This window comes from Ovis canadensis, chromosome X (genome assembly GCF_042477335.2).
Source record: "Ovis canadensis isolate MfBH-ARS-UI-01 breed Bighorn chromosome X, ARS-UI_OviCan_v2, whole genome shotgun sequence".
NCBI lineage: Eukaryota > Metazoa > Chordata > Mammalia > Artiodactyla > Bovidae > Ovis > Ovis canadensis.
In genome coordinates this window covers 104,477,844-104,505,191 of record NC_091727.1, presented here as the reverse complement: position 1 = coordinate 104,505,191, position 27,348 = coordinate 104,477,844, and the positions used below count along the sequence as shown (strand labels likewise).

Below are 27,348 nucleotides of genomic sequence, written 5' to 3'. Positions count from 1 at the left end.
GCTAAGTTTCCTGCAGTTTGTTGTGTTCAGCACATACCCTTTGCCCAATCACTCTTTCCATGATGTTCCACCCTCCACTCTTCATCAAACTTAACATAAAAACATGCAGGTTTAGCCATTTCTTTCAATCTTCGTTTCCTCATGGAGGTTAAAACTTTTATAAAATTAGATTCATTTCGTCTGTTCATCTGTCTTAGTTTAATTTTCAAACCTAGCCAGAGACCCTAACAGGATTGAGAGAAATATATATATATTTTTTGCCCCTGCACCCCACTGCACAGTTTGTACCCATTTTCTATAAGCTACCTTTTACTCTTTGTCAATGTTGACTGTTGATTCAAAATGGTCATCAATTAAATCTTAACTTATTATGTATCCTACTATTACATAGACTGTACTGGGTACAAATTGTTCAAGAATACATACATAAGGAATATGGGATATGTTGCATGTGTTTTGCTGAATATTACATTTATAGTCTTATTTGAAGTGTCCTTCCTTAGAAGAAGTATAACAGACTCAATTTTTAAAATATAGGTATGTATATATAAATACCAAAGATCTCTTGGTTTTATTTTAATCTCCAAGTTGTCCACTTTTAGTGTGCAGAGTTAGAAGAGCGCTATATGCTTGCCTGGGAAAAATAGCAGAAATGGGTTCCCTATAATGAAGGATACCATTTTCAGATCTGTTTGCTCAGTGGTTCCTGAATGATCATTTTAAGATTAGTGGCAAAATAACTGCATAGGTAATAGTTTGGAATAGTTTTTTAAAAAATACTGATTCCTGGGCCCCAGTCTCAGAGATTCTGAATCAGTAATTTTGGGATAAGGCCTATGTATCTGCATTTTAAAAGTTGTACTCATGATTCTAATGTGTAGCGAGGACTGGAGATCACTTAGAAAAGACTTTAAGAGAGTTCTTTCAGCCCTCTTAATTCTCTGATTTAAGTATGTAAGAAGCCTTTCATCTGCCCCTGATTTGCCTTTTTTTCTTTACTTATAGTTGATTACAATAGTATATTAGTTTCAGATATACAACATGGTGACCCAATATTTTTATAGACTGTACTCCATTTAAAGTTAATACAAAATAATGGCTATAATTCCCTGCACTATACTGTATATCCTTGTTGCTTATCCATAGTAGTTTGTACTTATTAATCCCCTACCCTTATCTTGCCCATCCCAAGCCCATCTCCTCCGTTTGTTCTCTATATCTTTGAGTCCATTTCTGTTTTGTTATATATGTTTATTTGTTTTTTATTTTAGATTTCACATATAAGTGATAACTTTAATACACTATTTATCTTTCTCTGACTTATTTCACTAAGCATTATACCTTCCCGGTTCATCCATGTTGCTACAAATGGAAAAGCTTCACTCTTTTTGATGGCTGAGTAATATTCCATTGTATACATATACCACTTCTTCTTTATCCATTTATCTATTGATGGAGATGGGTTGTTTCCATATTTTGGCTATTTTAAATAAAGCTGCTGTGAACTATGGGGTACACATATCTTTTTTCAATTGATGTCTCCATTATCTTTGGATATATACTCAAGAGTGGGATTGCTGGATCATATGGTAGTTCTAGTTTTAGTTTTTTGAAGAACCTCCATACTATTTACATGGTGGCTACACCAGTTTACATTCCCATCACCATTGTACAAGGGTTCCGTTTTCTCAACATCCTGCCCAACATTTGTTATTTGTGGGTTTTTTGATGTTAGCCATTCTGACAGGTGTGAGGTAATATCTCATTGTGGTTTTGATTTGCATTTCTCGGATGACTAGTGATGTTGAGCATCTTTTCATGTACCTGTTGGCCATCCGTATGTCTTCTTTGGGAAAATGTATATTCAGGTCCTCTCCCCATTTTTAAATTAAATTGTTTGCTTTTTTTTTTATATTGAGTTGACGAGCTGTTGATATATTTTGGATACCAACCCCTTATCAGGTATATCATTTACAGATATTTTCTCCCACTTAGTAGATCGCCTTTTCGTTTTGTCAGTGGTTTCCTTTGCTGTGCTAAAGCTTTTAAATTTAATTATTTCCTGGTTTTTTTTTTTTTTTTGCTTTTATTGTCTTTGCCTGAGGAGACAGATCTAAACAAACTATTGCTACATTTGTGTCAAAGAGTTATCTGTTATATTTTCTTCTGCGAATTTTATAGTTTCCAGTCTTTAGGTACTTAATACATTTTGAGGGTTTTTTTTTTTTTTTTGGTATGTGGTATGAGAAAATGTTCTGATTTCATTCTTTTTTAAAATTTATGTATTTATTAAGAGAAGGATAATCGCTTTACAGAATTTTGTTGTTTTCTGTCAAACCTCAACATCAATCAGCCATAGGTATACATATATTCCTTCCCTTTTGAACCTCCTTCCCATCTCCCTCCCCACCCCACCCCATAGGTTAATACACAACCTCTATTTGAGTTTCCTGAGACATACAACAAAATTCCCGTTGGCTATCTATTTTATATATGGTAATATAATTTCCATGTTACTCTCTCCATGCATCTCACCCTCTCCTCCCCTCTCCCCATGTCCATAAAGTCCATTTTCTATGTCTGTTTCTACATTGCTGCCCTGCAAATAAATTCTTCAGTACCATTTTTCTGGGCTTCCCTAATAGCTTAGTTGGTAAAGAATCCATCTGCAGAAGACCCTGGTTCAATTCCTGGGTTGGGAAGATCCACTGGATAAGGGATAGGCTACCCACTCTACTATTCTTGGGCTTCCCTTGTGGCTCAGCTGGTAAAGAATCCGCCTGCAATGCAGGACACATGGGTTCAATCCCTGTGTTGGGAAGATCCCTGGAGAAGGGAAAAGCTACCCACTCCAGTATTCTGGCCTGGAGAATTCCATGGACTGTAAAGTCCCTGGGGTCACAAAGAGTCAGACATGACTAAGTGACTTTCACTTTCATCATTTTTCTAGATTCCATATATATGCATTGCTGCTGCTGCTGCTAAGTTGCTTCAGTCGTGTCTGACTGTGTGCGACCCCATAGATGGCCTCCCACCAGGCTCCCCCGTCCCTGGGATTCTCCAGGCAAGAACACTGGAGTGGGTTGCCATTTCCTTCACCAATGCATGAAAGTGAAAAGTGAAAGTGAAGTTGCTCAGTCATGTCCAACTCTTAGCGACCTCATGTACAGCAGCCTACCAGGCTCCTCCATCCATGGGATTTTCCAGGCAAGAGTACTGGAGTGGGGTGCCGTTGCCTTCTCCAATATATGCATTAGTATATGATATTTATCTTTCTCTTTCTGACTTACTTCATTCTGTGTAATAGGCTCTAGGTTCATCCACGTCATTAGAACTGACTTAAATGAGTTCCTTTTTATGGCTGAGTAATATTCCATTGTGTATATGTACCACAACTTCTTTATCCATTCATCTGTCAATGGACATCTAGGTTGCTTCCATGTTCTGCTGCTGCTGCTGCTGCTACTACTGCTGCTAAGCTGCTTCAGTCATGTCCGACTCTGTGCAACCCCATAGGTGGCAGCCCACCAGGCTCCCCTGTCCGTGGGATTCTCCAGGCAAGAACACTGGAGTGGGTTGCCTATGCCTTCTCCAGCTTCCATGTTCTTCTAGCTATTGTAAATAGTGCTGCAGTGAACAATGGGATACATGTATCTTTTTCAGTTTTGGTTTCCTCAGGGTATATGCCTAGGAGTGAGATTGCTGGGTCATATGGTGGGTTTCCTCATAGTTTTTTAAGGAGTCTCCATACCATCTTCCATAGTGGCTCTATCAATTTACATTCCCAACAGTGCAAGAGCGTTCCCTGTTCTCCACACCCTCTCTAGCATTTATTGTTTGTAGACTTTTTAATGGTGGCCATTCTAACTGGCGTGAGATGATATCTCACTGTAGTTTTGATTTGCATTTCTCTGATAATGAGTGATGTGAGCATCTTTTCATATGTTTGTTAGCCATCTGTATGTCTTCTTTGGAAAAATGTCTGTTTAGGTCTTTTCCCCACTTTTTGATTGGGTTGTTTGTTTTTCTGGTATTGAGTTGTATGAGCTGCTTGTATATTTTGGAAATTAATCCTTTGTAAGTTGTTTAACTTGCTATTTTCTCCCATTCAGAGGCTTTTCTTTTCACCTTGCTTATAGTTTCCTTTGCTGTGCAAAAGCTTTCAAGTTTAGTCAGGTCCCAGTCATAGAAGATTTGATTTATGTCATCAAGTGCTCGGCCTATGTTTTCCTCTAATAAGAGTTTTATAGTTTCTGGTCTTACATTTAGGTCTTTAATCCATTTTGAGTTTATCTTTGTGTATGGTGTTAGGAAGTGTTGTAATTTCATTCTTTTACATGTAGCCATTCAGTTTTCCCAGCACCATTTATTGAAGAGGCTGTCTTTGCCCATTGTATATTCTTGCCTCCTTTGTCAAAAATAAGGTACCTGTAGGTGCATGGGTTTATTTCTGGGCTTTCTATCTTGTTCCATTGGTCTGTGTTTCCGTTTTTGTGCCAGTACCATACTGTCTTGATGACTATAGCTTTGTAGTATAATCTGAAGTCAGGAAAGTTCATTCCTCCAGCTCTATTCTTCTTTCTCAAGACTGCTTTGGCTATTCGGGGTCTTTTGTGTTTCCATATGAATTGTGAAATTTTTTGTTCTAGTTCTGTGAAAAATGCCATTGATAATTTGATGGGGATCACATTAAATCTGTAATTTCATTTGGTAGTATAATTATTTTCCAGAGAAGGCAATGGCACCCCACTCCAGTACTCTTGCCTGGAAAATCCCATGGATGGAGGAGCCTGGTAGGCTGCTGTACATGAGGTCGCTAAGAGTTGGACATGACTGAGCGACTTCACTTTCACTTTTCACTTTCATGCATTGGAGAAGGACATGGCAACCCACTCCAGTGTTCTTGCTTGGAGAATCCCAGGGATGGGGGAGCCTGGTGGGCTGCCATCTATGGGGTCACACAGAGTCGGACATGACTGAAGCGACTTAGCAGCAGCAGCAGCATAGTTATTTTCACAGTATTGATTCTTCCTACCCAGGAACATGGAATCTCTCCCCATCTGTTTATGTCATCTTTGATTTCCTTTATCAGTATCTTATAATTTTCTGTGTACAGTTATTTTGTCTCCTTAGGGAAGTTTATTCCTAGATATTTAATTCTTTTTGTTGCAGTGGTGAATGGGATTGATTCCTTAATTTCTTTCTGATTTTTCATTGTTAACATATAAAAATGCAAGTGATTTCTGTGTGTTGATTTTGTATCCTGCCACTTTGCTAAATTCACTGATTAGCTCTAGTAATTTTCTGATAGTTATCTTTAGGGTTTTCAATGTACAATATCATGTCATCTGAAATGAGAGCTTTACTTCTTTTCCAAACTGGATTCCTTTTATTTTTCTTCTTTTATTGCTGTAGCTAGGACTTCCAAAACTATGTTGAGTAATAGTAGTGAAGATGGACACCCCTGTCTTGTTCCTGATCTTAGGGAGAATACTTTCAGGTTTTCACCATTGAGAACAATGTTTGCTGTAGGCTTATCATATGTGGCTTTTACTATGTTGAGGTAGGTTCCTTCTATGCCCATTTTCTGAAGAGTTTTAATCATAAATGGGTGCTGAATTTTGTCAAAGACTTTTTTTCCATCTATTGAGATTATCATATGGTTTTTATCTTTCAATTTGTTAATATAGTGTATCACATTGATTGATTTTCATATATTGAATCCTTGCATTCCTGGGATAAACCCAACTTGATCATGGTGTATGAGCTTTTTAATGTGTTGTTGAATTCTGTTTGCTAAAATTTTGTTGAGGATTTTTGCATCTATGTTCGTCAGTGATATTGGCTTGTAGTTCTCTTTTTTGTGTGTTGTCTTTGTCTGGTTTTGGTATCAGGGTCATGGTGGCCTCAGAGAATGAGTTTGGAAGTGTTCCTTCCTCTGCAATTTTGGAAAGAGTTTTAGAAAGATAGGCATTAGCTCTTCTCTAAATGTTTGATAGAATTCTCCTGTGAAGCCACCTGGTCCTGGGCTTTTGTTTTTGGAGGATTTATGATCACAGCTTCAATTTGGGTGCTTGTATTTGGGTTGTTCATAATTTCTATTTCTTCCTGGTTCAGTCTTGGAAGATTGAACTAAAATCTGTTCATTTCTTCCAGGTTATCCATTTTATGGCCATATAGTTGTTCATAATAGTCTTATATAATCCTTTGTATTTTTGCATTGTCTGTTGTAACCTCTCCTTTTTCATTTCTAATTTTGTTGCTTTGATTCTTTTCTCTTTTTTTATTGATGAGTCTGGTTAAAGGTTTGTCAGTTTTATTTACTGTCTCAAAGAACCAGCTTTTAGTTTTATTAATCTTTACTATTGTTTCTTTCATTTCTTTTTCATTTATTTCTGCTCAGATCTTTATGATTTCTTTCCATCCACTAATTTTGTTTTTTTTTTTTTTTTTGTTCTTTTTCCAATTGTTTTAGGTGTAAAGTTAGGTTGTTTTTCTTGTTTCTTGAGGTAGGATTGTATTGCTATAAACTTCCCTCTTACAACTGCTTTTACTGCATCCCATAGGTTTTGGGTTGTCATCTTTTCATTGTCATTTGTTTATAGAAATTTTTTTATTTCCCTTTTGATTTTTCAGTAACCTGTTGGTTATTTAGAAACATATTATTTAATCTACATGTGCTTGTGTTTCTTAGGTTTTTTTTCTTGTAATTGATATCTAGTCTCATAGTGTTGTGGTTGGAGAAGATGCTTGATACGATTTCAATTTTCTTAAATTTACTAAAGTTTGATATGTGACCCAAGATGTTGTCTATCCTGGAGAATGTTCCATGTGCACTTGAGGTGTATTCTTCTGCATTTGGATGAAATGTCCTGAAGATATCAATGAAATCCTTCTCATCTAATGTATCATTTAAGACTTGTGTTTCCTTATTAATTTTCTGTTTTGATGATCTGTCCATTGGTGTGAGTGGGGTGTTAAAGTCTCATACTATTATTTTATTACTGTCAGTTTCTCCTTTTATGTCTGATAGTGTTTGTCTTACGTATTGAGGTGCTCCTATGTTGGGTGCATATATATCTACAATTGTTAGGTCTTCCTCGTGGATTGATCCCTTGATCATTATGTAGTGTCCTTCCTTATCTATTGTAATATTCTTTAAGGTCTATTTTGTCTGATATGAGGATTGATAGTCCAGGTTTCTTTTGCTTCCCATTTGCATGGAATATATTTTTCCATGCTCTCACTCTCAGTCTTGAGGTCTGTGTGGGTTTGTCTTGTGGGTTCAGTCTTGAGGTATGTGTCTTGAGGGCTGCAGTGGGTTTCTTGTAGACAGCATATATATGGCTTTTGTTTTTATATCCATTCAGCCAGTTTGTGTCTTTTGGCGCATTTAATCCATTTACATTTAAAGTAATTATTGGTATATATGTTCCTATTGCCATTTTCTTAATTGTTTGGGGTTTGATTTTGTAGATCTTTTTCTTCTGTTGTGTTTTTTGACTATATAAGCCTTGATAACATTTGTTGTAAAGCTGGTTTGGTGGTACTGAATTCTCTTAACTTTGGCTTGTCTGAAAAGCTTTTGATTTCTCCATCAATTTTGAATGAGATCCTTGCTGGGTATAGTAATCTTGGTTGTAGATTTTTCCCTTTCATTACTTTAAATATATCCTGCTATTCCCTTCTGGCCTGTAGAGTTTCTGCTGAAAGATCAGCTATTAAACATATGGTCTTTCCCTTGTATGTTACTTGTTGCTTTTCCCTTGCTGCTTTTAATATTTTTTCTTTGTGTTTAATCTTTGTTAGTTTGAGTAGTATGTGGCTTGGTGTGTTTCTCCTTTGGTTTATCCTGTATGGGACTCTTTTCACTTCTTGGAATTGATTGACTATTTCCTTTTCCATGTTGGGGAAATTTGCAAGTATAACCTCTTCAAAAATTTTCTCATACCCTTTCTTTTTCTTGTCTTTTTCTGGGACCCCTATAATTTGAATGTTAGTGTGTTTGATATGGTCCCAGAGGTCTCTGAGACTATCCTCAGTTCTGTCCATTCTTTTTACTTTATTCTGCTCTTCAGAAGTTGTTTCCACCATTTTATCTTCCAGCTCACTGATTTGCTCTTCTGCTTCAGATATTCTGCTATTGATTCCTTCTAGAGTATTTTTAATTTCAGTAATTGTGTTGTTTGTCTCTGTATGTTTATTCTTTAATTCTTCTAGGTCTTTGTTAATTGATTCTTGCATTTTCTCCATTGTGTTTTCAAGTTTTTGATCATCTTTACTATCATTATCCTGAATTCTTTTTCAGGTAGTTTGCCTATTTCCTCTCTTCATTTATTTGGACTTCTGTGTTTCTAGGTTGTTCCTTCATTTGTGCAATATTTCTCTGCCTTTTCATTACTTATTTTTAAACTTACTGTGTTTGAGGTCTCCTTTTTCCAGGCTTAAAGGCTGAATTCTTTCATTTTGGTTTCTGCCCTCCTAAGATTGGCACAGTGGTTTGTGTAAGCTTCATATAGGATGAGATTTGTGCTAAGTTTTCTTTTGCTTTTTCTTTTGATGGGCAAGCCTGAGTGAGGTGGTAATCCTGTCTTCTGATGATTGGGTTTGTATTTTTGTTTTGTTTTTGTTTGGATGAGGTATCCTGCTACTGGTGCTACTGGTGGTGCTACTGGAGGGTTCTACTGGTGGTTGGGTGATGGCCAGTCTTGTATTCAGATGGTTTCGTTTGTGTGAATTCTCACTATTTGATACTCCCTAGGGTTAGTTCTCAGAGAAGGCGATGGCACCCCACTCCAGTACTCTTGCTGGGAAAATCCCATGGACGGAGGAGCCTGGTAGGCTGCAGTCCATGGGGTCGCTAAGACTCGGACACGACTGAGTGACTTCACTTTCACTTTTCACTTTCATGCATTGGAGAAGGAAATGGCAACCCGCTCCAGTGTTCTTGCCTGGAGAATCCCAGAGACGGGGGAGCCTGGTGGGCTGCCATCTATGGGGTCGCACAGAGTCAGACACGACTGAAGCGACTTAGCAGCAGCAGCAGCAACAGGGTTAGTTCTATGGTAGTCTAGGGTCTTGGAGTCAGTGCTCCCACTCCAAAGGCTCAGGGCTTGATCTCTGGTCAAAAACAAAGGTTCCACAAGTGGTTTGTTATGGAATTAAGTGAGATTAAAACCAATAGCCAAAAATGAGCAACCAAAGACAAACCCCAAACAAATGGCAGTTACAAAATCAGGCAAATAATAATTAAAATAATGGAGTATACACATATATACCAATAAGCAAAGTCAAAACAGTCCAACAAAAATAAAGTCAAATACATTGCCCCGGTGAACAAAGGAAACCAAAAATTATATCTACCAGCTAAGAACAAAACTAAAGCACAAACTGGAAAACAAAACTAAAGCAAGGTGCCAAGTAGGGAATAAAGCAATGAAAACAAACCTAACAAATATGTTGAGAGGAAAGGAAAGAAAGGAAGAATAGATATTCAAAGTTAAATAGAAGTAGGTAAAGAAGATTTATATACACTAAAGATTAACTGGAAGGGGAAAAGAACAATAGGAAAAGCAAACAAAGGAATAAATGTGAAAATAATAATAGTTTTAAAAAATTAAAGTTAAAAAAAGAAGAAAAGAGGCAGAGGTTTGTAACAACAATAAAAAGTGTGATTAAAAAAACTCAAAAGCTTAATTAGATTTCATAGTGCCAATAAAATCAACAACTACAACAGAGGGAGGAAAAAAGAAAAAATATCCAAAAGAAACTAGAGAACAGGTAAAAACATAAGAATAATAAATATTTTTCTTGAGTTACTGCTGTCAGGGTCCTTTGCCTTGCTGGGAGTCACAGTCCACCTCACCTCCCTAGAATGCCCTCCCACACTGTGCTGGTCTCTGGACTTGCTGTGGGGGCAGCTCGGATTCTAGTCTGGTCCAACTCCTGTGTGTCCAATGTCCACAGCTATCAGCACTAGTGCATTTTCTTTTGGGGGAGCTCTCATTGTCTTTTTATATATTCTGTAGACACAGAGTCTGCCTAGTTGATCGTGTGGATTTAATCTGCAGCTTGTACAGCTGGTGGGAAGATTTTGGGTCTTCTTCCTTAGTCACTTCCACTGACCCTGGGTTTCAATTGTGGTTTTATTTCCTCCTCTGTATGTGGGTCGTCCACTGGGGTTTGCTCCTGAGGCTGCCCTGGAGAACTTCAGTCTGCCCCAGTGAGGGCCAGTTGCAGAGGTGGTGCAGCTGCTTGGGTCTCAAGGGTTCTGGCAGCACTGGGTACTCAGGAGAGTTGGCAGCTAGGGCAGCAGGAAATCTAGTGCTCTAGAAGAGGATGGCAACCAGTATTGGCCAGTACACTCCAGTCTTCTTGCCTGGAGAACCCCCCTGACAGAGAAGCCTGGCACACCACAGTCCACAGTGTCACAAAAAGTTGGACATGACCAAAGTGACTCTGCGTGCATAGATGCAAGACTTTTTTTCCCTGTGGCAGCTCTTCCTCAGTGAGGGTTGAGTGTGAACGTGGCTCAGCTGCATGGGTTGTGGGTCCCCTGGTGGCACCAAGTGTGCAGGGACACAGACTGCCCCAGCCACAGGAGTTATGGCCCTATCAGAGTCTTTTTTTGAGCTTCTGGTAACTGGCGTTCGGAAGGCCTCTTGGCTAGTCTTTCTCCATAGCTCTGCATCTTCAGGCATTTAGAGGGCTTCCTTGCCTGGGGTCCTTCTCTGTTGTTTGGCCTGTCAGGCACATAGAGGGGCCCCCCTGGCTGGGGCCCCACTCTGTAGATCAGTGCATCACGCACTTAAAGGGGCACCCTGGGTGGGGTCCTACTCTGTAGTTCTGTGTATCAGATGCTTGATGGGCCAGCCTCTCTATTGTTACACTGCTGATGCTGGCGTGTGGGGAGAGAGAGGCTATGGTGATGGCTCCACCCCCTACATGCGACTCAGCAGTATCACCTTGCTTCCATGGCTGCCTGGCTTTCCTCCATAGGCATTTCCCACCACAGTCTCCTCCCTCATATCCCCTCAGTCCGTCTCTCCACAGTCAGCAGAAGCCCTCACCCTGGGATTGCTCCACAGTCCCTAAGCTCCAGCTCCCAGGTGCTGCGCTTTCTAGGGGACCTGCGTCCCTGTGCAGGGTACGTGTGGATGCAGCAAGGACTGTTTGATTCTCATTCCATTTAGGCTGACAAAGATCAGCTGTTTCACTCTCAGCCTTAAGTGTTTCTCCTCTGACTCAGACAATCGCCCCGATGTGGAGATTGGACTCCTGCTTCAGTTCTCACACCCGCCAAGGGTAGGTCCAGTCTTACTAACATCCCCGTTTTTCCCCCTAGTTCCTTCGTCCTCCTGAGTTTTGCATGGTTCTGTAAATTCTTTTCCACTGGTCAGGTACTCCTGTCTGCTCTCAGCTGGTGTTCTGCATGCACTTCGGTGTCTGAAGGTGTATTCCTGATGTATCCACGGAGAGAGATGTACTCCACATCCACCTACTTCTCTGTCATCTTGTTCTCCTAATTTCATTGTTTTACATGTAACTGTCCAATTTTCCCAGCACTACTTATTGAAGGGACTGTCTTTTCTCCGTTGTATATTTTTGCCTCTTTTGGCATAGATTCAGTTCAGTTCAGTCGCTCAGTTGTGTCCAACTCTTTGCGACCCCATGAATCGCAGCACGCCAGGCCTCCCTGTCCATTACCAACTCCCGGAGTTCACTCAGATTCACGTCCATCGAGTTGGTGATGCCATCCAGCCATCTCATCGTCTGTCGTCCCCTTCTCCTCCTGCCCCCAATCCCTCCCAGCGTCAGAGTCTTTTCCAATGAATCAACTCTTCGCATGAGGTGGCCAAAGTACTGGAGTTTCAGCTGTAGCATCATTCCTTCCAAAAAAAAAATCCCAGGGCTGATCTCCTTCAGAATGGACTGGTTGGATCTCCTAATTGACCATAAATGTGGAAGTCTATTTCTGAGCCCTCTATTCTGTTCCATTGATCTGTGTGTCTGTTTTTGTGCCAGTACCAAACTGGTTTGATTGCTATAGACTTGTAGTAGTTTGAAGTCAGGTAGCATACCTCCAGCTTTGTTATTTTTTCTCAAGATTGCCTTGGCTATTCAGGGTCTTTCATGGTTCCACATAAAGTTTACAATGATCTGTTCTAGTTCTATAAAAAATAGTCATGGATATTTTGATAGGGATTGTATTAAATCTGTAGATTGCTTTTGGTACTATAGACATTTTTAATAATATCAATTCTCCCAACCCACAACATGGAAGATAACTTTCCATTTGTTTGTATCATCTTCAGTTTCCTTTGTCAGTGTTTTATAGTTTTCAGAATATAGAAGTTTCACCTCCTTGGTTAAATTTATTCTGGGATATTTTATTCTTTTGCTACAATTTTAAATGGTATTTTAAAATTTCTTTTTTGATAGTTCATTTATAGTATGATATAATTATGACAGATTTACATTGTTGTACAGCAGAAACCAAGACAATATTGTAAAGCAATTTTCCACCAATTAAAAATAAAATTAGTTTTAAAATGAAAACAACAGATTTCTGTGTATAATCTTGTATCCTATAACTTTACTATGTTATTTATTCTCTTTTTTTTGTTGGAGACTTTAGGGTTTTCTATATAAAGTATCATGTCATTTGCAAATAGTAACAGTTTTACTTCTTTCCTTCCAGTTTAGATGTCTTTTATTTCTTTTTCTTATTTGATTGCTGTTGCTAGGACATCCAATATGATGTTAGAAGTAGTGAGAGTGAATATCCTAGCTAGTTGTATGGCATCACCGACTTGATGGACATGAGTTTGAGCAAGCTCCAGGAGTTGCTGATGGACAGGGAAGCCTGGTGTGCTGCAGTCTATGGGGTTGCAAAGAATCGGGCACAACTGAGCAACTGAACTGAATTGATTCCTGATTTTGGAGGAAAAATTTTGAACCTTTATCATTGAGTATGATTTTAGCCATGAGCTTGTCGTAAATAACCCTTATTATGTTGATATGTGTTCCCTCTGTACCACCTTTGATGAGAGTTTTTATTGTGAATGGATGTTGAACTTTGTCAAAAGCTTTCTCTGCATCTGTTGAGATGACCATGTGATTTTTATTCCTACTGTTAATGTGGTATATTAAGTGATAGATTTGTGACTGTTGAACCAATCTTGCATCACTGGAATAAATCCTACTTGATCATAGTGTATGTATGAAGTTTGCTAATATTTTGTTGAGGATTTTTTAATCTATACTCATCAAAGATATTGGCCTGAAATTTTCTTTTCTTACAGTGTATTTGTCTGGTTTTGGTATTACAGTAGTGGTGACCCTACAGAATGAGTTTAGGAGTGTTTCATTCTCTTCAGATTTTTGGAATAGTTTAAGGACAGGCATTAGCTCTTCTTTATATGTTTGGTTGAATTCCCCTGTGAAGCCATCCAGTCCTGGATTTTTGTTTGCTGGGAGTTTTTATTATTATTACAAATTCAGTTTCAGTAGTGGTGATCAGGCTGTTAATTATCTATTTCTTCTTAATTCAGTCTTTGCAGGTTGCATGTTTCTAGAAATTTGTCCATTTCTTCTAGGTATCCAACTTATTGGCATATAATTGTTTGTAGTACTCTCTTCAAGATTTTTTTGTATCTTTGTGATATTGCTTGTAATTTCTCCTCTTTGGTTTCTTATTTGTTCTTTTGGGTCCTCTTTCTTCTTGGTGAGCCTATTTAGAGGTTTTCAGTTTTGTTTATGCTTTCGAAAAACAAGTCCTGGTTTCATTGATTTTTTTTTTCTATTGTTCTTTAGTCTCTATTTATTTCTTCTCTGATCTTTATTATTTCCTTCCTTCTGGTGACTCTTGGCTTTGTTCTTTATCTGTTTCTTTGGATAGTAGGTTAGTCTGAGATCTTTTTCTTGAGGGAGGCCTGTATCACTGTAAACTTCCCTCTTAGATCTGCATTTGCTGCTTCCCATAGATTTTTGAAAGTTGCATTTCCATTTTCATTTATCTTGAAGTATTTTATGATTTCCTTTTGATTTCTTCACTTTCCATTGGTCTTTTAATAGTTTATTTTTTAGTCTCCACCTGTTTGTGCTTTTCCCATTTTTCTTTTGTAGTTCATTCCTAGTTTTATACTACTGTAATTGGGAAAAAATGCTTGATGTAATTTCTATTCTCTTAAATTTGTTGAGAGACTTGTTTTGTGGCCTTGTGATCTATCCTGGAGAATGTTTCCTGTACACTTGAAAAGAATGTGTTTTCTGCTGTTTGGGGATGGAATGTCCTATAAATCAATACCTATTAAATCCAACTTGTCTATTGTGTCATTTAAGACCATTGTTGCCTTATTGATTTTTTGTCTGGATGATATGTTCATTGATGTAAGTGCGGTGTCAAAAGTTCCCTACTATTGTTGTATTATTGTCAGTTTCTCCTTTTAAGTCTGTTAATATTTGCTTTATATTATTTAGGTTCTCCTGTATTGGATACATATATCTAAATGAATATAGTATCTTCTTATATTGATCTATTTATCATTATATAATGCCCTTCTTTGTCTTTTGTTATAGGCTTTGTTTTAAAGTCTATTTGTCTGATATGAGTATTGCTATCCTTTCTTTCTTGTCATTTCTGTTTGCATGAAATCTTTTTCTACCCTCTCATTTCCAATCTCTGTGTGTGTTAAGCTCTGTGGTGAATCTCTTATATACCATATATATGGGTCTCATTATCTTATCCGGTCAGCTACTCTGTGTCTTTTTTTTTTTTTTACTGGAGTATAGTTGATTTACAATGTTGTATTAGTTTCTGCTGTACAGCAAAGTGAACGCTGGACTGGAAGAAACACAAGCTGGAATCAAGATTGCCGGGAGAAATATCAATAACCTCAGATATGCAGATGACACCACCCTTATGGCAGAAAGTGAAGAGGAACTAAAAAGCCTCTTGATGAAAGTGAAAGAGAAAAATGAAAAAGTTGGCTTAAAGCTCAACATTCAGAAAACGAAGATCATGGCATCTGGTCCCATCACTCCATGGGAAATAGATGGGGAAACAGTGGAAACAGTGTCAGACTTTATTTTTTTGGGCTCCAAAATCACTGCAGATGGTGACTGCAGCCATGAAATTAAAAGATGCCTACTCCTTGGAAGAAAAGTTATGACCAACCTAGATAGCATATTCAAAAGCAGAGACATTACTTTGCCGACTAAGGTCCGTCTAGTTAAGGCTATGGTTTTTCCTGTGGTCATGTATGGATGTGAGAGTTGGACTGTGAAGAAGGCTAAGTGCCGAAGAATTGATGGTTTTGAACTGTGGTGTTGGAGAAGACTCTTGAGAGTCCCTTGGACCGCAGGGAGATCCAACCAGTCCATTCTGAAGGAGATCAGCCCTAGGATTTCTTTGGAAGGAATGATGCTAAAGCTGAAGCTCCAGGACTTTGGCCACCTCATGCAAAGAGTTGACTCACTGGAAAAGACTCTGATGCTGGGAGGGATTGGGGGCAGGAGGAGAAGGGGACGACAGAGGATGAGATGGCTGGATGGCATTACTGACTCGATGGACGTGAGTCTGAGTGAAATCTGGGAGCTGGTGATGGACAGGGAGGCCTGGCATGCTGCAATTCATGGGGTCACAAAGAGTCAGACGCGACTGAGCGACTGAACTGAACTGATATACCTACTCCAGATTTTTTTCCCATATAGGTCATTACAGAGTATTGAGAAGAGTTCCCTGTGCTATACAGTAGGCACCGTATTTGATTGGGGCACTTATTCCATTGGCATTTAAAGTAATTATTTATAGGTATGTCATTATTGCCATTTTATTACTTCTTTTCCAGTTATTTTTGTAGTTATCTGTTCATTTCTTCTGTTTCTTCCCTTGTTGATTGATGATTTTCTTTAATGGTATGGTCCTTTCTTTTTAGTTTAGTTTTTTTTTAATCTGTGGTAGATTTCTGATAGGTGGTTACCATCAGGTTCCTATATGTTGACCTATAATGTACTTGTTTTAAACTGGTAGTCATATAAGTTCAACCACATTCTAAAATATCTACATTTTAAAATCCTCTTTCCCTAACATCTCTGTCTCTATAAAGTTGCTTCTGTGGGAGCATCCCTATGCAGTCTACATGGACCCAGTGGCTTTGGTGGGAGAGCTGAATCTGATGTGAGCAGGAGTCACACCTTCCCCCCGGGTGTGCTGGCAGCTATCACCATGGTAGAAGGTGTGGCTAGAGATGGAATGGCTAGAGCCAGGGCTTCTCCTATGCTCAATGGCCATCACCACCCCATTGGGGGCAGAGTTGGTGCCCAAGGTACTGGAGCAGAAGCCCTGAGGATCAGGTCCTAGCTGGTTCTGTTTCAAGTGTGTGCTTTCCCCCTGGCAATGGCACCTCTGCCCTAGTAGAGAGCAGCAGTGAACAACAGGGATTAGCAGAGGACTGCGGGACAGGCCAGGGTAAGTGCTGAGACCATCCTAGCAAGTTAGTCAGAGCCCCAGGCAATTTTCAGGCTGTTTCCTCGCGTGCATGCTGGTAATGGCTTCCTTCTCCTTGTTCAGAGGCAGGGATATGTCCAAGGCAGCTTCCTTCTCTCTAAGAGTAAACACTCTTCTTGGTGGCAGCAGCCTTTGCAGCAATGCACTGCACTGGAGCAAGAGAAGCTGGAGTGGGCACCCTGCCAGGCTGGGGAACAGGCTGTGGCAGTTGCGGGAAACCAGCCAGAACCCCAGGTAGTTTGCAGTCTGTTTCCTCTGCCTTGTTCCATGACAGTAAGCAAGTATGCATGTGCTTCATGAGCAGAGTGTTGGTTTCTTACAGCCCTCTGCTAAGTCCCAATGGTTTTCAAACCAGCTAAGGGGGCTGTCTTCCTGGAGTCATGCCCAACATGTGTCTTTAACCCATCATTCTCAAGGAGGATCCTTGAGACTGTGAAATACCCCTCCTCTTGTGTGTCCCTTACTAGAGGCACTTGCCCTGGCCAGATTGCATTTCTTCCATTCCTACCCAACTCTGTGCATTCTTTGTAACCTTGGTTGTAGATGAGCCATAAAGGTCCCAGATTGTTTTCAGCAAGAGTTGGTTCACATGTAGATGTCTTTCGATGTGTTCATGGAAGAAGGTGAACCCAGAATCCTCACACTCTGCCATCTTGATCTCCTACCCATCTGCTCCTGACTTTCCATGAGAGACAAGATGATGATCCTTCATTTTTTCCTTTTGGACTTTCTAAGAATATTTCCATAGTAAAAGGTTGTTGTTATCATTGTTGTTTTAGTGGTGATCATACTGTCTGTCTAAGACTTCAGTTTGCAACAATGTACCTATAGCAGAAGAGTTCAAATCCAAGCAAAGGACAGGTGATAAAGGTTAGGAATAGCGAGAATGTCCTGAGGTAGATCTCTGAGGTTTTCATTTTCACAGACCCATTTTTGTGCAGCATGTATAAATTATCTACCATTCAATTCAGTTCAGTTGCTCAGGCGTGACTGACACTTTGCGACCCCAGGAATCGCAGCATGCCAGGCCTCCCTGTCCATCACCATCTCCCGGAGTTCACTCAAACTCATGTCCATCGAGTCGGTGATGTCATCCAGCCATCTCATCCTCTGTCGTCCCCTTCTCCTCCTGCCCCCAATCCCTCCCAGCATTAGAGTCTTTTCTAATGAGTCAACTCTTCGCATGAGGTGGCCAAAGTACTGGAGTTTCAGCTTTAGCATCATTCCTTCCAAAGAACACCCAGGGCTGATCTCCTTTAGAATGGACTGGTTGGATCTCCTAGCAGTCCAAGGGACTCTCAAGAGTCTTCTCCTAGCAGTCCAAGGGACTCTCAAGAGTCTTCTCCAACACCACAGTTCAAAACCATCAATTCTTTGGCACTCAGCTTTCTTCATAGTCCAACTCTCACATCCATACATGACCACTGGGAAAACCATGGCCTTGACTAGATGGACCTTTGTTGGCAAAGTAATGTCTCTGCTTTTCAATATGCTATCTAGGTTGATCGTAACTTTTCTTCCAAGGAGTAGGCATCTTTTAATTTCATGGCTGCAGTCACCATCTGCAGTGATTTTGGAGCCCAAAAAAATAAAGTCTGACACTGTTTCTACTGTTTCCCCATCTATTTCCCATGAAGTGATGGGACCAGATGCCATGATCTTCGTTTTCTGAATGTTGAGCTTTAAGCCAACTTTTTCACTCTCCTCTTTCACTTTCATCAAGAGGCTTTTTAGTTCCTCTTCACTTTCTGCCATAAGGGTGGTGTCATCTGTATATCTGAGGTTATTAATAGTAAATGTGACATGAATTTAGCCATTCATCCTTTTTGCTGTTGCAGAACTTAGAGCTTCTTCCTGGGCTATGGCTTTGAGAAGGCAATGCAAACACAGATATTTCAATAAATTCATTTGCAATAGAGATAGATTTAAACATTTTAATATTCTTAAAAGAATATTTGATTTGGGTTGAGAGGGAGCTGACTTGATTCTCTTAGAGGCTCTAAAGAAGAGTAAATGTGAATGATTGGGCAAACCAGCGTCTTTATAAGGTGGTTTTTAAATTACATTGCTTGGAGTGTTTACCATTTATTTACTTGACTTTTACCCTTGCATGAAAAGCCAGGAGGAAATATGTCTTAATAAAGACTTAGGATACTTTGGTTTAAGAAGCTGGTGACGCAGTGAATGGGGAATTAGGACTTAGGTATTGTCTATCCCAGATTTAGAAAGTCAGGGAGGTGAGGTTATAACTAGTGAAAACTTGTTTTCAAGATTCCCTTCACTCTGAAAGTTGGGGTTTTGCATGAGAAAACCCCCAAACAATAATATTTTAGTCCCCCAATGAAAGATTGGGAAATGCAAATGTATAAATGATAGATCTTTCTCTTTTCCAATTTTGCATTCCTTGATTTAAAATCTTATATTACACTGATGAGTTAGGATTCACTTCAGAGCATGTTTAAAATTCAAAATGTGACTTGATTTTTAAATCTTTGATTTACATACTTTCAGGAACCCATTTATTATAGAAAGCGAGAACAGCTGTGTTCTCCCTCGGGGTGGTTGTTTCAGTCAAATCCTTTTAAAACATGAATTAGGAAGATTAGGATTTAATCTTTGTTTCTTCCAAGAACAAAAAAAATCTCATTATACAGTTAATATACTCCTGGTCCAGAATGTGTTATCAGAAAGTCCGTATTGTCTACTTTTTAATCAATGGTATATTTATAACTTTTAGAGTATTTTGTAGTTACATCAGGAAACCTGAAAGATTTGCTCTTTTTATTTTTCCAAATTCACTGAATTTAGGGAACTATAAGGTGATGAACCTATCACTGAGCTGTTTGGTGAGTATTTTTGCCACAAGCTACTAGAAAGAAAGGAACCATTACCAAAAGTAGGAAGAATAATTTGTGGGTTAGCTATTATGTGATAGTAATCACAATGTCTTGGTAAGAAATTAAGCACCAAGTTAATCAATAGTGATGGTACTCAAGTTTTGTAAAAGGTATTTTATAACAAAATGTTGGCATTAAAGAAACGTTTGCAATTTAAAGAAGTCTAAACTATTTTTAAAGCCCATATGGGCAGCTGAAGATGTATTTGTCCCATGTGAGTACTGGAGGTGGGTGGAGATAACAAGTAGCTTGCCATACCAAAGAGACTATGGCATACATGGAAAATTGTCTTTTAAAAATGGAAAAAGTCCAATCAAGGAGAATGGGTAAGCTTGTAAATTAAGCAGGTCATGTGTAAACTGTCTTTTAGGCAGGTCGAAAAGAGAAAAATTGATGAAATTCTTTAAAATCAGTCATAAGTTTTTAAGTTACTCAAAAGCGGGCAGTTTACTGTGTCTGTTTGGTGATGATGGTACAATGAACTTGAGAGAAAATTAATGTTAATGATCTATTTGTCTAATAAAAAAGATATTAGAGGAACATGCTAATAACTCTATAATTTGCCTCCTGAAATTGATGACCAGGTTAAATTGTAATAAATGAACAGATAATCTAGGTGCAATTAACAAATTAAATATAGACAAGTTAGAACTATATAACATTCTTCTATATTTTGAAGGAATTCAAAGTAAAGTTTTAGTTGTAGACTAATAAGGCAGTTAAGTGTAAATTAGATTGACATGTACACACTACTATTATATTTAAAATAAAATGCCCTTCCATGAAAAAGTAAAATTAATTAATAACATGACTTTTGGTTTGGAAATAAGGTTTGGAAATCCTTTTTTCTACTTGATCAGCAGTATATATTCAGCAATATGAATTTAAGTAAGGTTAAGGGTTATCCTATGGGAGTCAAATTTGAAATAAAAATTGTGCACTATTAAATAAAGGATATTTCTGAGTCAGGGAAGGACAGTGAAGTTATAAAATCTAAGTCTTGCCAATACATTTGTTAACCTGAAAAGTTATGCTTGATTCAGATTTTTCTGTAGAAAAATATTGACTTATTCTGGAATTTTATTTTCAGCCATTGATGAGAGCATTACATACAAATGAAAGTTGAAAGTGTTAGATGCTCAGTCATATAGCCTACTCTGTATGACCCCATGGACTATAGCCCACCAGGCTTCTCTGTCCCTGGGATGCTGCAGGCAAGAATACTGAAGTAGGTAGCCATTCCATTCTCCAGGGGATCTTCCCGAACCAGGAATTAAACCCAGGTCTCCTGCATGGCAGGCAGATTCTTTACCATCTGAGCCACACATACAGATAGGATCCCAAATAAAGAAGAAGGAAAAAAAGACTTGTAGATTCTTGGGTCTTTTGTGTTGTGTGTTGTTTACATGGTGGTTTTCAAGTACAGGTGCTGTGATTGGGTTGTCCAAGTCGGAGAGTTTAAAGGTAATATTTTGCTGGTGGAATGTAAGAATTTTAATGACGCCCCTACCTACAGTAGGTTAGGTATTCTCTCACTATCACTACCATTGTACTAATGTGTAAATTGTATATAGTCAACTGCTTTATTCTAAAAAGAGTCTGGCCCTTTGGCATGCACCAGAGACAACATTTGCTGTATGAGATTGTTTCTGATAGCAGGATCAGCTAAGCCCATTTAATGTGGGTGATCCAGTAGAATATGGACTACCCATTTGGGTTACAGTTGTTCTAACAAAGCACGTGTGGAGAGTCAAGGGAATTTGTATGCTTTCTTTTAGGTAAATGTGATATTGTCTTAAAATGATTTATTTTCCTTCATTTAAAACTTTGATACAAAATGTTTGTGTTCTTCCCTTTCTTCTCTCCCTGCCCCCTCAGAATAATATAGCCGATCCAGAAGAGCTCTTCACGAAATTAGAACGCATTGGAAAAGGCTCCTTTGGAGAAGTTTTCAAAGGAATTGATAACCGTAGCCAGCAAGTGGTTGCTATTAAAATCATAGACCTCGAGGAAGCCGAAGATGAAATTGAAGACATTCAGCAAGAAATAACGGTTTTGAGTCAGTGTGACAGCTCATACGTAACGAAATACTATGGATCATATTTAAAGGTAATGTGTGCACTGGATCATGAGGTACTTTCATTATGAGTATTTCTTTCTTTTTTTAATTCTGTTTTTTGAAAGGCAGTGTCTTAAATTAGGATTTGGCAGCCTTCGGCCTTCAGGCAGAATCTAGCTCCATTTGTAGGGCCAAAATAGATTTAGATTTAGCAGCTGTGTCCTGAATGCATCCAGTACTCAGCTGTACCGTTTTTCCACACCTGAACTTTTGGGTTGATGGAGGAGCAGAAAGGCAGCTGAGCCTTGACACATAACCTTTGTCAGGAAAGAGCTTTCTTCTTGGACTTTCACACATTACTCTCAATGGCCCAGTCTATCTCAACCTCAGAATTGATGGCATATGTATTGTAAGTATGTCACTTGTTCCATTGAGTTATGGTGGTTATTTACACAACTCTCCCTCCCTCTAGATTGTGAGCTTCTGGATATCAGGGAGTTTAGTTCAACCTGTCATGTTTTCACATCACATAGCACAGGGCATGGCACATCTTCAGCACATGATAAATACTTGTTGAAATGTAATTAAATAGAATAATATCTAACCCCACCACCAAAAAAGTTGGATTTTTAGTTTCCAGGGTTATAGAATTAACAGACACCTAAAATTCCAGCAGATGGAGGTATTTCTGCATCACAGAAAACTCTTTGGTGAGTTCTTGGGTTCCAGAGTTAGAGTCAAGATTTGTATCTATTGAAATATAAACAATAAATAATTAGAAAAATCTAGCTTAGAGTTTAAATTATTTTAAAATTTAAAAATATATCCCCATATTGATATTTTTCAGAGGAAGGCAGTATTAGTTAGATCTTTGATTTTCAGGGCTTATAAGAGGGAAGGGTTTTTTTGTTTATTTGCTTTTCTATCTCTAGGCCAGAAGGGTGTGTTTATAACCCATTAGGCTCTTGGCCTGCACAAAAGTTAATGCTGTCTTTTTATCCTTTTATGTTCTGCTGGGATAAACTGTATTAGTTAATACTTATATAGATATTCATTATCAATTTCCCTGGCTTTTTATAGAGCCTAATATTTTTTTGTTTTTGGCCAAGCTGTGTGGCTTGCAGGATTGCACCCTAGCCCCTGTCAGTAGAAGTGCAGAGTCCTAACCACTGAACTGCCAGGGAATTCCCAACAGAGGCTAATTTAGTCTAAGAGTATGTGAATTAGGTGACTGTGGAATTAACGCATAGTAGAATGAATCATTAAATAACCAGTCACTGTGTGTCACACTGTACTAGGTTATGGAGATGTAAAAGTGAACAGCTCCTGCCTTTGAAGAGCTTACAATCCCATTTTGCACTACAATGGTGTAGATTTTGTGATTGAATGCATACAAGGCCCAAGGTGCCATTTGCATAAATAAGCAAATGGTCACTTCTATCATTTTTTCCCATTATGGTATGAAGGAAAGACTCACAGGAGGCAGTAATACTGCTAGTAACTCATATCCAATATACTTTGGAGTGTTAGCCATTACTCTGTTTTACTGTGTACATAATTACTTGATTCTTTGTGGTGTACTTGGCTTTCATATTCTTTCCTAAAAAGCTTATTTAGCAGGTCAGATTCCTTGTTTCAGTATCCTATTGGCCTTCAGTCTCAGTAGTTTTAGGTCCCCCTCTTCTAGTTCCCGTGGTTGTAGGCAGCCCAGGAAATTTGGTGGTGGTGGTAATGGTGGTGTGTGTGTGTGTGTGTGTGTGTGTGTGTGTGTGTGTGTGTGTGTGTGCGCGCACATGCTCATTCTGGTTTACTCCTTATAATTTCAGATCCACTCTGGAGCAAATCTGAACACTTGCTATTTTTAGGCATCTGTACCAGATAAGCTACTTTTGGTAACTGACTCAAAATATTAAGTAAGCCCTATTTAAAATGTGTACTGACATGGTATTGACTTTTACTGGTTGCTTTTGCTGTGCTATGCTGTGCTGTGCTTAGTCACTCAATTGTGTCTGACTCTTTGTTTCCCCATGGATTATAGCCCATCAGACTCCTCTGCCCATGGGATTTTCCAGGCAAGAATACTGGAGTGAGTTGCCATGCCCTTCTCCAGGGGATCTTTCCAACCCAGAAATTGAACGAGGGTCTCCTGCATTGCAGGTGGATTTATTACAAGCTGAGCTACCAGGGAAGCCCCATTGGTTGCTCACAACCTTTATTTGTAGTCAATACTCCCATGGAAAATGAATTGTAACTCGGTTTGCATTATTTATTCCTAAGATTTCACATTTTAAAAAATTTCCCTCATAGTATACACGTACCAGTCATCCCCCAAATACTTAATCTTTTAACTAATATAACTGATAGTCTGTTTTCTCCAAATCTTGATTGCAGAATATTTTTAGGCCAGTTTAGGATACAGAACTCTTATCCAAGATGTCTTCTTAAAGAATTAAACTGCATTATTTTTATCTCTTTAACCGATCATTAAAGTACATTATGAGAAAGACTACTTTGAAGAACATGTTAGTTCATGATAAAATTGTAGAAATTCAGATGGCTGGTATTGATTATTTGTGTCTAGATTATTTGTACACAAACATACACACATATTGTCTCATTTTGGGTGTACGTATATACACAGAGAGCAAAAGAATTATAATTTTATAACTCTTTAATACTGTTTATTTAAATTACTTTCTTAAATCAACCCCTTGTTTATTTTCCATTTATATTAAGACATAGTGTGACTTTTCAGGCTTGCTTTTTTTTTAAATTAAAATCACATCAAATATAACAGGGTTTGGCTTGGTGCAGTCAATGTAACTCAAGGCTACATCCTCTAAGTACCATCAGAGAACTGCATCATCAGTTGACTTCTGTTCTTATTGTGGCCCATCCTTGCATTTCAGATAACATGGGGGATTTTGTGAGTCAAGCTAATTGAGTAAAGTAGGATACTGAGTTCTTCTCAGGTTGTCCTAATACAGGATATAACCAGGACCTCACTGTAAGCTGGAGGAAAAGTTATTGCATTTGAGAGAAAATTATATGCTCTCTGAAACTGTATATAGTTGTAGTGCTTTTCGTGAGACTTGCAAAAATGTACTGGGTATTCATTTTGACTGAGCTCACTGTATAACTTTGTTTTTAAAAACAAGAGTAAAAACCAGATAAACACATCAGTATGACCACAGTATTTTCCTTTAATTTTAGTTCAGTGCAGATTTTCTTGACAGACAAAGTTAGTCTTTATGAAGGGTGCTAAAATAAGCAAACCCTTCCCTTCTGATCTCATAATATTGGAAGAATCTTTTATAATCTTTAAATATTTTTCTAGTTCGATGTAAATCTTAAAATGAAGGTCACTCAGGCATTGAATAGAATTTGAATCATGCCTTTATGTGCTGCTGAAAATTGCTTTTAGATTTCTGTTTATGTTGAGGATATATGCCCCCCTCCATATACCACAACTCCTGATATTTATTTTTTAAAAAAGAATTGAGTGATTGAGGTGAAATATTCCAGAATAGGATCTGTACACAGCTTTCTTATTATTTTTCCTGAGACTTTTATGTGTGCTTATTCCCAATGTATGGTGAATGTTTCTGGAATATTTCTGGAATTTTCTTTAGATTAAAAAAAATTTAGTTTTCTGGTGCAACTTGAAGGAAATTGAGAGGGAAATATTTCCTCCTTTTTCAGTGGTTTTTTTTTTCACTCAAAATAAGAATCGTTTTAAATTTCCTATAATACACCTATAAGAAGCCTCATATTAGACTCAATGCAGCAGATATTTATTAATTGGGTACCTCCTCTGTGTCTTCCTCTCACTGTGCATTTTCACCCTCATCCGTCTCATCTACTTTATTCTGACAGTTTTTAGATTCCTGTCTCTGGTTTCAGCCTCTCACCTTAGCTCCAGATAGGTCGATCTAACTTCCCTCATATCTCCCACTTATCTGTGAGTAGGTTTATCAAGTATACTAATCCCCAAACTGGGGAGTAGCATTTAAAATGGGTCTTGAGTATGATTTTGATAGGGGTTGGAATATGAGAATATAGTTAGTCTGATTTCAGTATTGACCATCTGGTGATGTCCATGTGTAGAGTCCTCTCTTGTGTTGTTGGAAGAGGGTGTTTGCTATGACCAGTGCGTTCTCTTGGCAAAACTCTATTAGCCTTTGCCCTGCTTCATTCTGTACTCCAAGGCCAAATTTCCTGTTACTCCAGGTGTTTATTGACTTCCTACTTTTGCATTCCAGTCCCCTATTATGTAAAGGACATCTTTTCTGGGTGTTAGTTCTAGAAGGTTTTGTAGGTCTTCAGAGAACTGTCCACCTTCTTCAGCATTACTGGTTGGGGCATAGACTTGGATTACTGTGATAGTGAATGGTTTGCCTTGGAAACGAACAGAGATCATTCTGTCATTTTTGAGATTGCATCCAAGTACTGCATTTTGGACTCTCTTTGTTGACTATGATGGCTACTTTATTTCTTCTAAGGGATTCTTGCCCACAGTAGTAGATGTAATAGTCATCTGAGTTAAATTCACCCATCCCAGTCCATTTTAGTTCACTGATTCCTAAAATGTTGACATTCACTCTTGTCATCTCCTGTTTGACCACTTCCAATTTTCCTTGATTCATGGACCTAACATTCCAGGTTCCTATGCAATATTGCTCTTTACAGCATCGGACTTTACTTCCATCACCAGTCACATCTACAACTGGGCACTGTTTTTGCTTTGGCTCCATCTCTTCATTCTTTCTGGAGTTATTTCTCCACTGATCTCCAGTAGCATATTGGGCACCTACCGACCTGGGGAGTTCATCTTTCAGTGTCCTGTGTTTTCGCCATTTCATACTGTTCATCGGGTTCTCAAGGCAAGAATACTGAAGTGATTTGCCATTCCCATCTCACACACTAGCAAAGTAATGCTCAAAATTCTCCAAGCCAGGCTTCAACAGTACATGAACCATGAACTTCCAGATGTTCAAGCTGGATTTAGAAAAGGCAGAGGAACCAGAGATCAAATTGCCAACATCTGTTGGATCATCAAAGAAGTGAGAGAGTTCCAGAAAAACATCTACTTCTGCTTTATTAACTCTGCCAAAGCCTTTGATGTATGGATCACAACAAACTCTGGAAAATTCTTAAAGAGATAGGAATACCAGACCACCTGACCTGCTTCCTGAGAAATCTGTATGCAGGTCAAGAAGCAACACTTAGAACTAGACATGGAACAACAGACTGGTTCCAGATTGGGAAAGGAGTATGTCGAGGCTGTATATTGTCACCCTGCTTATTTAATTTATATGCAGAGTACATCATGAGAAATGCTGGAGGAAGCACAAGCTGGAATCAAGATTGTTGGGAGAAATATCAATAACCTCAGATATGCAAATGACACCACACTTATGGCAGAAAGCAAAGAACTAAAGAGCCTCTTGATGAAAGTGAAAGAGGAGATTGAAAAAGTTGGCTTAAAGCTCAGCATTCAGAAAGCTTAAGATCATGGCATCCGGTCCCATCACTTCATGGCAAATAGATGAGGAAACAGTAACAGACTTCATTTTGGGGGGCTCCAAAATCACTACAGATGGTGACTGCAGCCATGAAATTAAAAGATGCTTGCTCCTTGGAAGAAAAGTTATGACCAACCTAGACAGCATATTAAAAAGCAGAGACAGGAGAAGGAAATGGCAACCCACTCCAGTGTTCTTGCCTGGAGAATCCCAGGGACAGGGAAGCCTGGTAGGCTACCTTCTATGGGGTCTCACAATGTAGGACACGACTGAAGTGACTTAGCAGAAGCAACCTAGATGTCCACCAGCGGATGAATGGATAAGAAAGTGGTGGTACATATACACAATGGAGTATTA

At 38.6% G+C, this 27,348-nt stretch overlaps 1 protein-coding gene across 1 annotated transcript in view; it reads left to right on the top strand.

Moving 5' to 3' along the window:
- STK26 (serine/threonine kinase 26) overlaps positions 1 to 27,348 on the top strand; it is a 70,537-nt gene that overhangs the window by 26,539 nt on the left and 16,650 nt on the right. Inside the window, exon 3 of the mRNA XM_070292005.1 lies at positions 21,286 to 21,516. Coding sequence (XP_070148106.1) covers positions 21,286 to 21,516 — 231 coding nt within the window. The remainder of the gene's footprint in view (positions 1 to 21,285; positions 21,517 to 27,348) is intronic.